At 39.7% G+C, this 13513-nt stretch overlaps 1 protein-coding gene across 1 annotated transcript in view; it reads right to left on the bottom strand.

Annotated features, from left to right (window-relative positions):
• Positions 1 to 4013: 4013 nt before the first annotated feature.
• PDE7B (phosphodiesterase 7B) overlaps positions 4014 to 13513 on the bottom strand; it is a gene marked incomplete at its 5' end in the record, with an annotated part of 86411 nt that continues 76911 nt past the window's right edge. Inside the window, 2 exons of the mRNA XM_082305389.1 lie at positions 4014 to 9010; positions 9576 to 9656. Of these exons, the coding sequence (XP_082161515.1) occupies positions 8793 to 9010; positions 9576 to 9656 (299 nt within the window). The 3' untranslated portion in view covers positions 4014 to 8792. The remainder of the gene's footprint in view (positions 9011 to 9575; positions 9657 to 13513) is intronic.

The following is a 13513-nucleotide window of genomic DNA, read 5'->3' on the forward strand; positions in this document are numbered from 1 at the left end:
ACTGAAATGTATACAATAATATCTTAAAAAAAAAAATTAGATTTCATACTGTTGTAAAATGTGTTTAATAAGAAGCGTGACAGGAATCGAAGCTGACCTGAGCCTCAGGAAAATGTTTCTTTTGAAATCAAAAAGCCAGGTTTTATTACAATAAAATCTCCATAGTTTTAACTAGGGAGAACTCAGAAATGACAAAGGAAGACAGAAAATAAAAAGGGGGTCATGCCCTCCCATGCGAGTCCTTGCTTCCACTTAACTCAGTACCTTTCTGAGTTGCAGCGAAGTCTTTTAGGCCCCTCTCATGTCTAGGTGACAGCAAAGTCTCGCAAGGATTTTATTTACTTGCTGTGTCCTCCAGGTGAGCTGTGACCTTCTTGCTATGGCTGTCTTACATGAAATACCCTGCAGTCTCTGACCTTTCTTCCAGCCCAATCCAGAGCATCTCAGAGAAGGAAGAATTCCCTCCTTCTTTTGGGGGTGAGAGGGAAGTCACTGCTCTTTAAAAGAACATAACATATGACTGGGAACATAATAAATACTATACTTTCCCAAAGCAAATTATTTTTGTCTTGCTTGTGACTAGTTGGTGCCTTCAGGACGCTGACCGTAATTAGGTGTGCATGGAGGGGCAAGAGATCTAAGAAGGTAAAAATCGTCTCCAGACAGAACTCCTGATACAGCGAGCACAGAGGACTTGTGAGGATCGAGTGCAGAAGGAAGTCAACTATACAGCTTCTTATCCAGGTTTCTTCCTTTAGTTCACTAATACCTTCAAGTAATATAATTTCCGTGTGTATTATCTTTGTAGCTGCAATGAAAGTAAATGCAGGAAGCGTATTTGCTATGTTAAAACTTTTGTACACACCTTTATGCACCTAAAGCATACAGTGTGCAAATGTCACTCAGCTGTTTTGAGTAGCTGAAGTACCCATCCAACATCACCACTGACTTATTTAATTTATGTTTCTTAGTTTGTTTAATGTCTGTCTTTACATAGGCAGTCTTCAGGTAGCAGCATTGTTGAGGAAGGTTTCCCTTTAATGCGGGAGTCAGGGCAGTTAGTTAGCATACACATGTATGTGCATCTTAATTAGGCCTTAACGCTAATAAAAGGTACTTCAAAGCACATAGTGCAAATGGCCACTCCTTAATGTTTCTTGCCATAATGGTAGAACTGGTGGTGTTGACTTTTTTGATACATTGAGGAGAAATGTATTGTGCATAGGTACCATAGAGGGCAGTGGCATGTCCCGAAGTACTTGTCATATACATGGAACCTCATCCCAGCAAAAGAGTATATTTTAAACAAAGTAATTCCACTTGTGTTTTTGTCTCTCAGTTGATGATACTAATATATATTTTTTTTTTTCTTTTCCCTCTAAAGGTTGAATTGAAATATATTTATCCTATGCAAAACATGAGAGATACAGAAGAGTGATCTTTGGGACAATATTTTATCTTTCTTGTTGAATCTGTCTCTGAATCTATCATATTTCAGTACTTCCTATTTTCTTTGGATTTTGATTGCCTGAAATGACTAGCCCCAAGTTTGTCTCCAGATGTAGGTAGGTCCTGCTATAGAAATGAGGCTGGGCATCAAATACACGTGTAGGTGTAGCTCTAGATTTTTCTTTTTGGTAGCTGTAATTCTTTCATAAATATGCTTATGTATGAGCTAAGCTCGTAAGAATCCTCTGCACATATGAATGAAAACTCTGGATTTGGAATGTAACAGCTGCTGACCTGCACGAGTAGGTCATGAAAGCATCATTCTAAACTAAAGGTTGATTTAAGTCTTAAAGTATGTTTTCTCCAAGATTATGATTTTAGTAATATTTATTTGTAACCATGAATTTTCTTTTTGTTCATATAAATGTTCAATCTTCTTTTAAGTTTTGCTATGTGGTTAAAGGTTAATGTTTTCTTGTGGCAGCAATTTCCACATGTATCATTTTACTTTGTTTTACCTATGTTTCGATTCGGGGAAAACAGAAGCTCTCAATCTGCCCAAATGTTCATTGTTTTTATAGGTGGTACTAATGAATCTACAGTCTTTTTTCCCCCGTCTCTTCTTTCTTGAGGTTTTTCGTGACTCAAATTGCTTTTTGCCACCCTTCTTTGCACTTCCCACTCTCGTACTTGCACTTTCTAGAGAGGGGTGATTACTACGAAAATCATAGCATAGAATTTATCTCTGGGTGGTAGGAGAGGTGGAGCTAATAGTACAGCTCCTCTTTATCCCTGTTTGTATGAATTCTAATACTCCATTTTAGTTACAACTTCTTATGACACCCAGGTCCCCTTTCTGATCTAGTACAATATATTTAGAACCCTGTAGGGTACAGGATTCAACTCTTCTCTCTAAAGTGTATTACCATAAAATTGTCTGACATGAAATTCATCTGCTGTTGTGATACTCGCTTCTTGTGTGTTTAGGTCTGGGTGGCCCTGCGTAGACACCCGAGGTAGCTTTTAGGAAGTGGTGCTGCTGGTAGCAAAATTCCATTGTCACGGATGGCGCTGTTGCATGATGTTTAGTAAAACTCTTCCTGAGACCTGAACTAGCCCAGGATATATAGTAAGGTGATCCATTGGTTTTAGTGGCAGAGCCAATTTAAGCCCTTTCTTCTGTATTCTGTGTTTCATTTTCTGTCTGTCTGTCCCTAAATAGCTGTTTCAGACCGTACTGTACACAACATCACTGAATGATGAAGAGGTGTAGCAGTGGGAACACCATAAGCCTGCCTTGTTGCTGAAACTGGCGTGTTTTGTAACTACGCCCATGTTAGCTCGGAGAGGACTGGACTGTGTTGGACAGTGGAGAGACCCTGCCTTCCTCTCCTTTAGGGAAAAGGAGTGTCTGTCACCTAAATAATTGTTTGTCACATGCATATTGTATTGCTTCTGTTCTTAATGAATAGTTATATTTCCCAGATTCTCCACCTGAGCTTTAAAACCACACTTAAGTCTTTGTCCAGGACAAAAAAATTGCCATATTAGTAATTTTTCTTTTGCTGTTCAGTGATTCATTTCAACATGCTAGTCTACATTATTTGTTTTGAACCATTAAACATCAGCATCCATACAGGCAGTGCCTGTGCAGAGTAGGAAGATGTATTCACTTAGCTGTTCTTGAAAATAACACTGCTCAATCCGTTGTGGAAAATTGTGAGTGGTTTCCCAATGCTGACTATGTAAAACTTCTGGAGAAACCATCACAACTCCATCCATATATAGGACAGATCTCTAAGGGGCTTCAGTCTAGAATACATTCTGCAATTCAGCTTGCATCCAGGGGACACATGAAAACACTTTTTGTTATGGTTCTGAAGGTTTTTTTTTTATTTTAAGAAAGGGAATTTAAAATACTGGCTAAATAACACTGAAACCAAATCTATTTCCAGCTCTTATATTCAGTTCAATTGTAGCGTTTGCTCTGCACAAACTATGCGAGTGTTGTTACTGAAGACTTTGAGGTACAAATAAACTCTGCCTTTAGAAATGTATCAAAGTCAAGAAGAGGAGTCCCTGCAGTGGCAGAAGTCAATCAGCGATGACAGGTATTTCTCACTTAGAAATACTTATCGGTGTAGAATGTCAATATTTCCCATATTTTCAATTAAGCTTCACAAGCCTCTGTCATGTTGCACATATATATAACATTGTCCACAACTGAGAAATGAGAAAATGGAGATTAAAACCGACCAATGACACTAAGGAGAACTAGTTACAGGAACTGAAACAATAGTAAAAGACAACTCCCTCTTCTTTAAATACTTAAAACAGGGAAACATTTTCCCTGGGGTTTGAAAATCCTTCTACTATATGCTTAGGAGAAAGAAATGGAAAGACTTTCCTTGCTGGTAACTCCGTTTAAATTCCTACAGCAGCACTAAGGGTAAATTCAGAGAAAAGTTCTTCTCAGAAACAGTGCACTAGGAAAGTGATTATTTTGTTGGTAGGAAGGAGTGGCAGTGGGAGGATGGATGCAGCAGGCCTTTTTCTGCCTTGTCAAACCAGGACGTCTTCTGCAAACTAAGGAGATGCTTTCAATCAACTGGCTCTACCAAAGAACTTTGGACACTACATTCTTCTTTTTTTTATTTTTTTTTATTTTTTTAATTTTTTTATTAGTTGTCATTCTTTGACATGATGAATACTTACAGCAGTATGTTAAAAAAGATACAGTTAAGTCTCTTGGCATCACTGCATAGCAGTCACAGCATTTTCACACAATCTAGTGCTTCCTTTCAGAATGATGCATATGGCATATATACGCACATATGGGGGCTGATTCTTGGTCCCAGTGAAGTTGGCGGGACCAGTGTTTGGCCCATAGAGTTGTATAAGATATGTGAATATGTATATATAAAATGCTTTACAATAAACATGACATATACAATCTTGAATTCAAAGATAAGCAGAATATATTTTACATCCAAGTCAAACTTATGCTCTGCACTTGAAGTTTATGTACCTAAAATATTGGATGGATTATAGAAACAAATAATAGAATAATAGTTTGCACCAATCAAAGTAATTTGAATATATATTCATGGCATGAAGCTTGCCTTGGGCTTTTGGGTTTTTTTGTGGTTTTGGGTGGCTTTTTTTGGATTTGCAGGATCTTAATTCAAATGTAAGTATTGATTTTTGTGGGCCATGAGCGGGGCATGGTGGTGCCAGGAGGGAAATGGGAGTACTTCATGGACAACTCAGCCGAGTGACTTAAAATATAAGGCTATAAATTATGGCTGGTACCCTGACTGATACCTGAAAATAAAATTATAACTACTTGAGTGTTTCTCCTTTCTGAGGAAGGGCTAGTATGTATTCTGTTTTATTGGAAACCTTTAAAAGAAATTTCAACCGCAGACTGGAAAAGCTGGTGAGATAGCTATGCAGTGTGAAAATGGGCTTATCTCGGTTACTGTGGTAGCAGCCTTCTCACTGATCATTTGGGGAGACTTTGATTTTCTTAATTAAAACCAATAGTTTCTACAAAAATAATTGATCCATGTTGTAGATTAGGTTAGCTAGAACTGCAGATTATGTGGGTTTTTTTCTCCATAGACTCTACTTAATCTCAGCCACTGCTCTCTCTGTTTCTGTATTTCAAAGGTACACATTTTCAATAGTCCTTTTTTTCCCCTTTTGGCTGGTGACTGGAACATTGATCCTTAAAAACCCAAAGGTAGGTAAAAATCTTTACTTAATGAAAATGTATATGTATGCATTATTTTAACCAGCCTAAAAGCTTCACTTACCACCACTTTCTTTTATTATTATTATTATTGTTATTGATACAGAATTTGTCTCTTTGATGGTATGAAATCTGCATTTAAGGGGCATAAAAGTGTTGTAAGCTCCTGCTTTTAGCAGTTTTCTGCTTCTTTCCTTATATGAAAAACCTAACTCCGTTTTAAAACTTCAGAATCTTTTAGCTGCACTGGCCCAATAAGAAAAATAATGTACAAGGGGTTTCTGTAAAGTGGCTAATAGGGCTAACAAGACAAAAGTCTGCATTATCTGCATAGATGTTTTTCTGTTCTGTGCATCAAGCATTCTGTTGGCATCCTGGGGAGAAATCCCAGTACAGAAATGTCCTCCAAGCTAGGTAATACCAAATATATATATCATCGCAACCGCATATACTGAGCACTGGTGCTGTTGGATTGGCTGTTATCGGGTACAGTTTGGCTTCTTCTATGGGAAATCCAATGGTAGCGTTTTGCATTACAGACCCTGGTGAATCTGGCTGCCAGGCATCTGCTGCCAGGGCCTAACTTTCCAGCGCACTTTTGTCTAGGGCACCTGAGGCAAACTGGCCCAGACCCCATCTTGTGTAATGGGTTTGGCTCACGAGTACAGAAGCATTTCTGGAGCCACCCTGAACCTATTTCAAGCATTGTTTCATTAGACAGGTGATTGAAATCTAGCAAGTATGTTCAGTGCACCAAAAAACCCACAACCTGTTCATTTTAAGAGCAGCTTTTCAAAGTTGGGAAGTTTTAACCTGGTAAGAGCAGACTTGCAATGGACCCTGTAGGCTCTAATTACAGAAAAGGTCTTGGGTTTATTGTAGGTGTAACAGAACTTGATTTGTACCTAAGCTTTCCTGTTGGACCTATTTTCTGGAAGCTCCTCAGAAACAGCTCAACAATGTATCTGTCAAGAGCTTTTTATGCTGCTAGACACCCCGTTTGTTTAAGTAAACTTCAGAACATTTTAAAAAATTTCTTTGAACTAGATGGAAAATGGCTTCCATTTCTTAGTAAAGACAAAACAAGGGAGATGATTATATGCTTTTGTATGTACTTAAGTGCTTCTAAGCAGCATATTACGCTGCTCACGTAATGTCCTAATAATTGTCCTAAATCCGTCAGGAGAAGGAAAGATACACCTAAAAAACTGCAAAGTGGTGATGCTCCCACCCCCACCATCAGGTACGTCCTGTAATTAGAAATAATTTCATTCTACTACAACTCTCTCTCTCTGCTTGTTATGGTATTTCTAATATGTGAGTCCCATTTAGAAGAGGGAGGAAGAAGAATGTTTTCTACTGCTTTATAGTTTACAAAAGAGTAGAGGAGAAGAAAAACATCATTCTCAGGATACTTTGTGTTCTCCCAGTGATTTCCACCTTCCTGCTTCACTGGGTTTCAGTCTCTTTCTCTGAAGATACATGTCCAATGAACTAGTAGAGTAAAACATCCTTTACTAAAACTTACGCTTTTTATTTTCGTTTAAATTTATTAGTCACCTTATGAGCATGAACGCTTTGTCCAATCAAGTCAATATTCCCTGTAATTGAGAAAAATTCTATTATATTTTCCTTTGCACTTTTATGCGTAAATATTATCTTTCTCAAACACCAACTTAAATAGCTCTTTCTTTGTTGGCCTCTCCAAGGTATGCATGTCCAAACATGATTATATGGCCATATCTGCTAGTTCTTTTGGAAAACAGCTATACAGATTTGATGTACTGAGGGTTTACAACACCACTCTACTTTACCTGAATGCAGTTAATTTTCCTGGGGGTAGAGGAGAAGGGGACAATCACTTTGGTGCACCGCAGTAGTGTCTCAGAATACAATCTCATTGAAATGATGGAAGCTTAAGTTTTATAAAGACTATCCAAACTGAGGTTGTTTATGGCATAGATAAGGCCATGTATCTTTCACAAACATGAGACCATAGAAAATTCCTCAGCTGCTATGATAGTTAAGAGGATTTTTCTTAACAGTCTGACTACAACGCATTTTTTTTTTCCTTCATTGAGTGTCTAAGTCAGTTGAAGAATTTTTTTTTTTTTAATGAAAAATACAAATGCATTTCGATGCTGGCTATCTAAGGAGGGAATGTGGGGAAAATTCAGCTACACTGCAACATCACTCGAGAAAACAATTGGACTCCAGAACTATTAGAATGTCGTGCTTTGTAGATCACTAAGCTATTTCATAAAAATCCACACTCTTGAATAAATGGTAATCAGGTTGAACTGTCAAATTATGTGGTGTTGCTGTGGGTTTTGGGGTTTTTTTTGAACCTAAACTTCAGGCTCTGTGAAGCATTTGCCTAGACCGAATGTGCAAGGTGCCATGGATTAACAACACGGACCCATATGGAATGTGTTTGAAGTTTTCAAGAAGTTGTTATCCTGCCAGACTTCATTCCTTAATGACCTTTGATACACCTTGGACAGTGGAAAGGCAGTTCAGAGTCGTATCTTGTGATCATATGATTTTGGCAGCTCTCAGAAGATGAAGGATGCTAAAAGTTAAGGCTTTTATCCACAAACAATGGTGTATATTAATAAACTCTATACCATATTTACAAATGCTTTCTCTTGTATTAAAACTAACAGTATTCTGTTCACAGTGCCAATGTTTTTACAGGTAGCAATCCCACAGTACTCCAGTATTTTGGCATGGGAATCAGTAGCGCTTTCTATTTACAGAAAATGTACACATATGAATATAAACATGTTACTTGAAACAGTACTCAAAAGATAGATCTGTTCATGTTTCAAAGGTTTAGACTGTACAATACCTTCCCCTTCGTTTGCGAGGGAATACTGTTACTTGCAATGAGAAGATGCCCGTCTTTTATCCAAAGTGGCATAAAAATGATTACCAAAATGAGCCTTGTTACACTGGAGTTGTGTATACGGAGAGTAACTTCAGTCCAAGGTTTATAGATCTGTTGTTTAGTGCACAGAATACAAAAGTTAAAAAGGTTTTTGTTTTAATTACTAAAATAACCAGACTCTCTCTGCCCTCTGTGAGCGCTGTCTCACTCAGCCAGTGTCCTCTGGATGCTGAAGATGCTGGTGGTTTAATGTGCAGCCCAGCTGCCAGCCTGGAAAGCGTATGGCGCTCTGGGCCTATATACATATGTCACAGTATGACTCGTCGTAAATGAATATATAACCAAGAGTGTCCCTGTCTCCCCTGTTCTCTCAGTAATCCTCCCTGCTTCACGGCAGCTGTAACTGGCCCGGCGTCAGTACTGCTGACTGGGACTTGGCATTCAGGCAGTTCATGATCAGAAGTGACGAATGGCATCAGGCATGCGCAGAACGAAGAGAGGGGAGAGGAACGTGAAGGAGATCCAGAAAGGAACCCAGCAGAACCGCGGGCTTGTTCGTGAGGACCCTTACAGCTTCTGCTTTGCCATTTCTTCCCTTTCCACGGTCCTGACAACAGGCTCCTAGCTCCCCGGGATTTTGTTTGCTGCTGTGGTCAAGACAGAGATAGCAGTGCTATAAGGAAAAGTGCAAAGCTGCCACTAAGGAGTCTCTTCTTCATTTAAAGTCTGTTCTTGGCTGCCAGTCACTTGACCTGAGTGGTCATTGCTCCTACTACTGCTGTGTTGCTTGTGGAGCAAACTCCTCCACTTGGCCTTGTTCCTCCTGAGATGGTTTAGCATATTTTCAGATAGGGGGGTATCGCCTGTAAACTGGGCCCACCTCTCAAAGAGTGGCTCTACGATGTACGTCATGAACCCTGGGGAAACACACAAAGGACAGCAGGTGAGGAACAAATTCATTCCGTTAGTGTATTACCCTGTGAGTGTATTACAGTGCCTGAAGAGAACGCAGCAATATAAGTGGCAAAAACCCTGACGAGAAATAACAGTAACGCCTCAAGCAGCCATCAACTCCTTTTGAAATGCACAGCTTTTGACCAGCGCACGTGACAAGATGTGGCTCTCTCTGTGTGTGTAACAGTAAAATCTGTGAGAGACGGCATCCTTCTCTGAGGAGATTTCAAACTAGAAAGTAACCGGTGCATAATCCCATGTGTTGGCTGCGATTTTTCTCTGCAGATATTAGAATGACCCCTTTTTCCCCCTATGCAATGACTCCTTTGTCTTTCTATTGAATATTTGGCTTGGATAGGTGCCTTTTTGAACATTTTTATTTACAATGATGTGAATCGTGACTCTCATGGTACCTACAGTTCTTAATGTTAAAGCAACTAGATTGGTGGGGCAAGGGGAGAAGTTTCTCTTTCAGCTTGTGCCACACTGAGATAAACATGGAGAGAAGAGAATGAAACTAATACTTACCAATCTGTATGCTTGGTATTGTATCCTTCTGCTGATTACAAAGGGGGCTTATTTCCAGTTCAAATTTTTGTTCCAGGTCACCTGCAAAAAAACAGAAGAGAAAATAATTTGCTGCCACTTATCTCTCTTCTCCATACCTACGTCAGACTATTACAGTGACTGCAACTGTGTGGATTTGGGCAGCTGGAATCTTGCACCAATGATGACCATGTTAAATGTCTAAATACCTTCATTTTTTTGGACTTTGTTTTTTAGGTATCAGAGAAACTGAGTATGCATACAAAGAAAAATCTCTCTAAGGAAAGGTTACTTTTGAATGAACATTAAATCTGAGCACTTACATGTTCTGAGGACCTTAATTTTTAAAATAGATTCTCTCACATGAAAGATTGTTAGGACATTCTAGTTCATTTACTCAGTGTTCAAATGTCTTCCTGTGAGAAAAATGCAGAATATGTATTTTAGAAGAAACGCATCTCCATTAATACTGTAGTGTGAGTTGCTACTGTGCAATTGTGGAAATTGCTGTTAAAGGGCAGCGTATGGGCTCGGGCAACGTGTGTTCATGTGTCAAGAGCTATGGAATTCAAGTTGTAAATGTGGAAAAAGGATTAAATTAAAAATTTTTCTTATAATTGTGGTATAGCTGGGTATCAGGGCTATGCCTGTGCTGCTGCGCTGAACTTACTTCACTAATTCCCTGGGTGGTCCAGCAAGTCCCCAGAGTCATCTGCACAGGACTGACTCGAGACAGCAGACAGACCTGAAACAAAGGGGTTGACCAAACTCCTAGCCAGCTTCATAGCACAGTATTTGACTAATTGGAACAGGAGGTCTCCAGGTGTGAAACTGGGACTGCCCTGAAGACTTCTACAAGGCAGCTCCTGCTGAGGCTGTCCCCGGCGTTTGTTTCAACTTGTTGAAGAACAGCCTGGGCAGGGGATCTGCTCGCTCCAGATGCCACCTCAGACTGCTCCTGCTGAGAATTGACCAAATTCGGCATTGAGAAGATGCTTATAAACAGTCAGGAGAAGTTATTCCTCCAGATGCAGAAATGGTCATGCAAGACAGTCTTCTGTACATAGGTAAGACAGGAGATGTTTTTTATGTAGTTGAAGGTAATCAATAGCAATGATCATGTGTATGCTGGAGCAGTCACAGAGGACCACAGGCCAGCTGGATGTAAGAATTCAGCAGAAAAACAGCTCAAGGAGTCTCATTCGCCCGTTGCCATCCAGACAGAAACCGCTTGTCCTGCTGGAGAGATTGCATTTCCCCATGCAATCACTACACCATGCAAAGATTGCTGTAAATGAGTTAAGATGGGTTGGGTTTTTTCCTTTTTTTTTTTTAAACAAACACTCTGTCTGTGAGAGCAACACGTTCATCCTTCGTGATTTTTTAGCCTTCTCTGAGGCACTGCCAGGGTACAGTCTTGGTTACTGCATGAGATAGAGAACCTTTCCTATCATCTACAGTATGGGAGGGAAGGGAAACTAGCTGTGGGCAAGCTATTTTGCCCTCAGGCAATAATAATACTTTGTCCATTTGATTTACTAATAAGGATGCAGCGAGGGCTGGTTACCAGAAATGTTCCCATAAATAAGACTGACCTGCTAGATCAGAAAAAACATTGTATTCAACCCAAAAAGAATCATTTTGCTTTAAAACCACTGTTTTTGTTTAAAAGTTCTTTCCTCCCCCTTAACAGACTGTTTTGACTTAAATGCTATTGTGCCACTCGGGCTCTATAGCCCCATATAAAATACCGTTTGCATTTTTAAGCCTTGCCTTTCTTCTCTCTGCAGCATACAATGGCTTCTTAGATATAAGTGAGGGGAGTATTTTCAGTTTTAATTAGATATTTACAAAATACAAGGGAAATGTTTTTAGCTCCACAAACAATCAAAAGGAACAATTCAGCAAAACTGAGAAAAAATAAGTTTTCCACGTTTCCAAACGTGTGATTCGTCTGTCCTCTTCTTCCCCCCTATCCCCTCCAAAAATCTTTGACCGAAAAAGAGTGTCTAACTCCAGTGGTGTCCCCTCTGCAGGTATTCTGGGTTCAAAATGGTCGACCTGTCTGGCTTGAAGTGTATCAACATCTTCTTATCTTTGACAAGTCATTTGATTGATTGACAAAAATAAGATTTTTCCTTCGCATGGTAAGAACTTAAATGATTGTCAATTTTAATATGCTTCAAGCTGCTATAAAAGTAACTGCATGAATTAATTGCTGAGAACTTTCACACTGGGGAAAACCTTCCAAGCAATTTTAAAACCTCACCACAGAAACGGATCATTAATGTTACTTAAACATTAGCCATTTTCTTGAAACTTGTTTCTTGCCAGTTCCAGTTTTATATAAACAAATCAAGTTGCATTATTTATCCTGTGTTCCTATTTGACTTCTTTTAAAACGCCCATTTGAGAACAAGTTAAAGTATTTTTCTAGGAAAGGTTCATGTTAGGAGCTGCTGTAGGCATCAGGTGCTCCCTGAAACGTACCCGAGTTGTATATTTTATTTGCTAACAGATGTAGTGTAGATGCACCAGATGACTGGAAGATCAAGAGCTGCATCTATTCAAATGGCATTAGAAATGTTTGGTACAAAAATGTTCAAAGTTTGTATGTGTTCCAGTAGGAAGATTAAACAAGGCACGAATTGTGGTACTATCTATCTGCCTCATTTATAGTTAAAAATCAAAACGAGAGATACGTTTTTCAAATGCTAAACAAAAAATAGCTTCAAGCCCCAGCATTGTGTGTAATGGGGTAGAGAGGTCTACAATAACATTTTAAAATAATAATGGTATCTAAATACATGCTATTTAATATTGGGGTTTGTATCACTTACTAGAATTATACAGCTACCAGTGACAGTCAGACTGCAGTTTCTGTATATTCTCCCACATGAAATGCTATTTTTCTCCCTGTTATGCTTCTAACTGGTCTCATATGCTCCAGTGTCCCCTTTCAGAGGTATATTTCAGATGTTATACTAATAAATCTTGAGTCTTGGGGGAAAAGCTTACATTTATAAGAGTTGAAAGTGCTGTCTTTCTCAGCGTGGTCCCTCAATACACTAAAGGTGAGCTACCGCGCAACTGGAGCCCTGTCCTCATGAGTTGGATATTGATTATGCCTTGACTATACATCTGACAAGTTGCTTATGTCACTTCAAAAGCATCAAAGACATTTCATGAGCTTAAACTGACACTGGCTGAAAATTGACTTGCTGACCTATTTGTCCTTGTTAGGGACTAACTGTACCAGGTACCAGCTCAGATGTGGCTTAATTTTGTAGTGCAGAATTTTAAATGAATTGAGAACTTCACTGTGTGCTCTTCCAGTGTTTGTAACACTTGCCTTTGGCTCTCAGGATGCTCTGAACAAAGAATTTAGCAGTGATTAAACTCTGCTGCACCCTGTGTTGTAGCACAGCATGACCTCGCCTATGCAGATAGAGCCAAATGGTGTAATTACTGTGTTTAAAAAAAAAAAAACAAAAACCCTGCCTGACTGCACTCTCTGCAGGGGTCTGAAAACATTTGCAGTAAGTCCTAGCCGAGCTTTGGCTTGCCTGCTTTGGCCCTTTCAACGGCGTGCTGGGAAGTGCGTTTGAACCCTTTCTCTGCATTTGTAGGCAGAAGAATGTGTCATATTTGGGGAACGGTGAGGGTAAGGCTCCCGTCAGAGTTGTAGCGGGAGCATGAAAAGCGAGATAAAAGACAGTGGACAGTGGCAGGATTGTGGTGCAGTGTAGCCTTGGCGCCGTTCCAGCTCGGAAGAGCTAATGGCGACTGGAGGGCTCTCAGAGCAGAATCCAGCCGCGGGCCCTCCAGCCGAATTCAAGCGCTGAGGCACAGCAGAGCCCTCCCTACTGCCTGACGCTGCCACGGGAGCAGCGAGGGCAAAGAAATGCTTGCTGCTCTTC

This window comes from Platalea leucorodia (assembly GCF_965183815.1).
Source record: "Platalea leucorodia genome assembly, chromosome: 3".
In the NCBI taxonomy this organism is placed as follows: Eukaryota; Metazoa; Chordata; class Aves; order Pelecaniformes; family Threskiornithidae; genus Platalea; species Platalea leucorodia.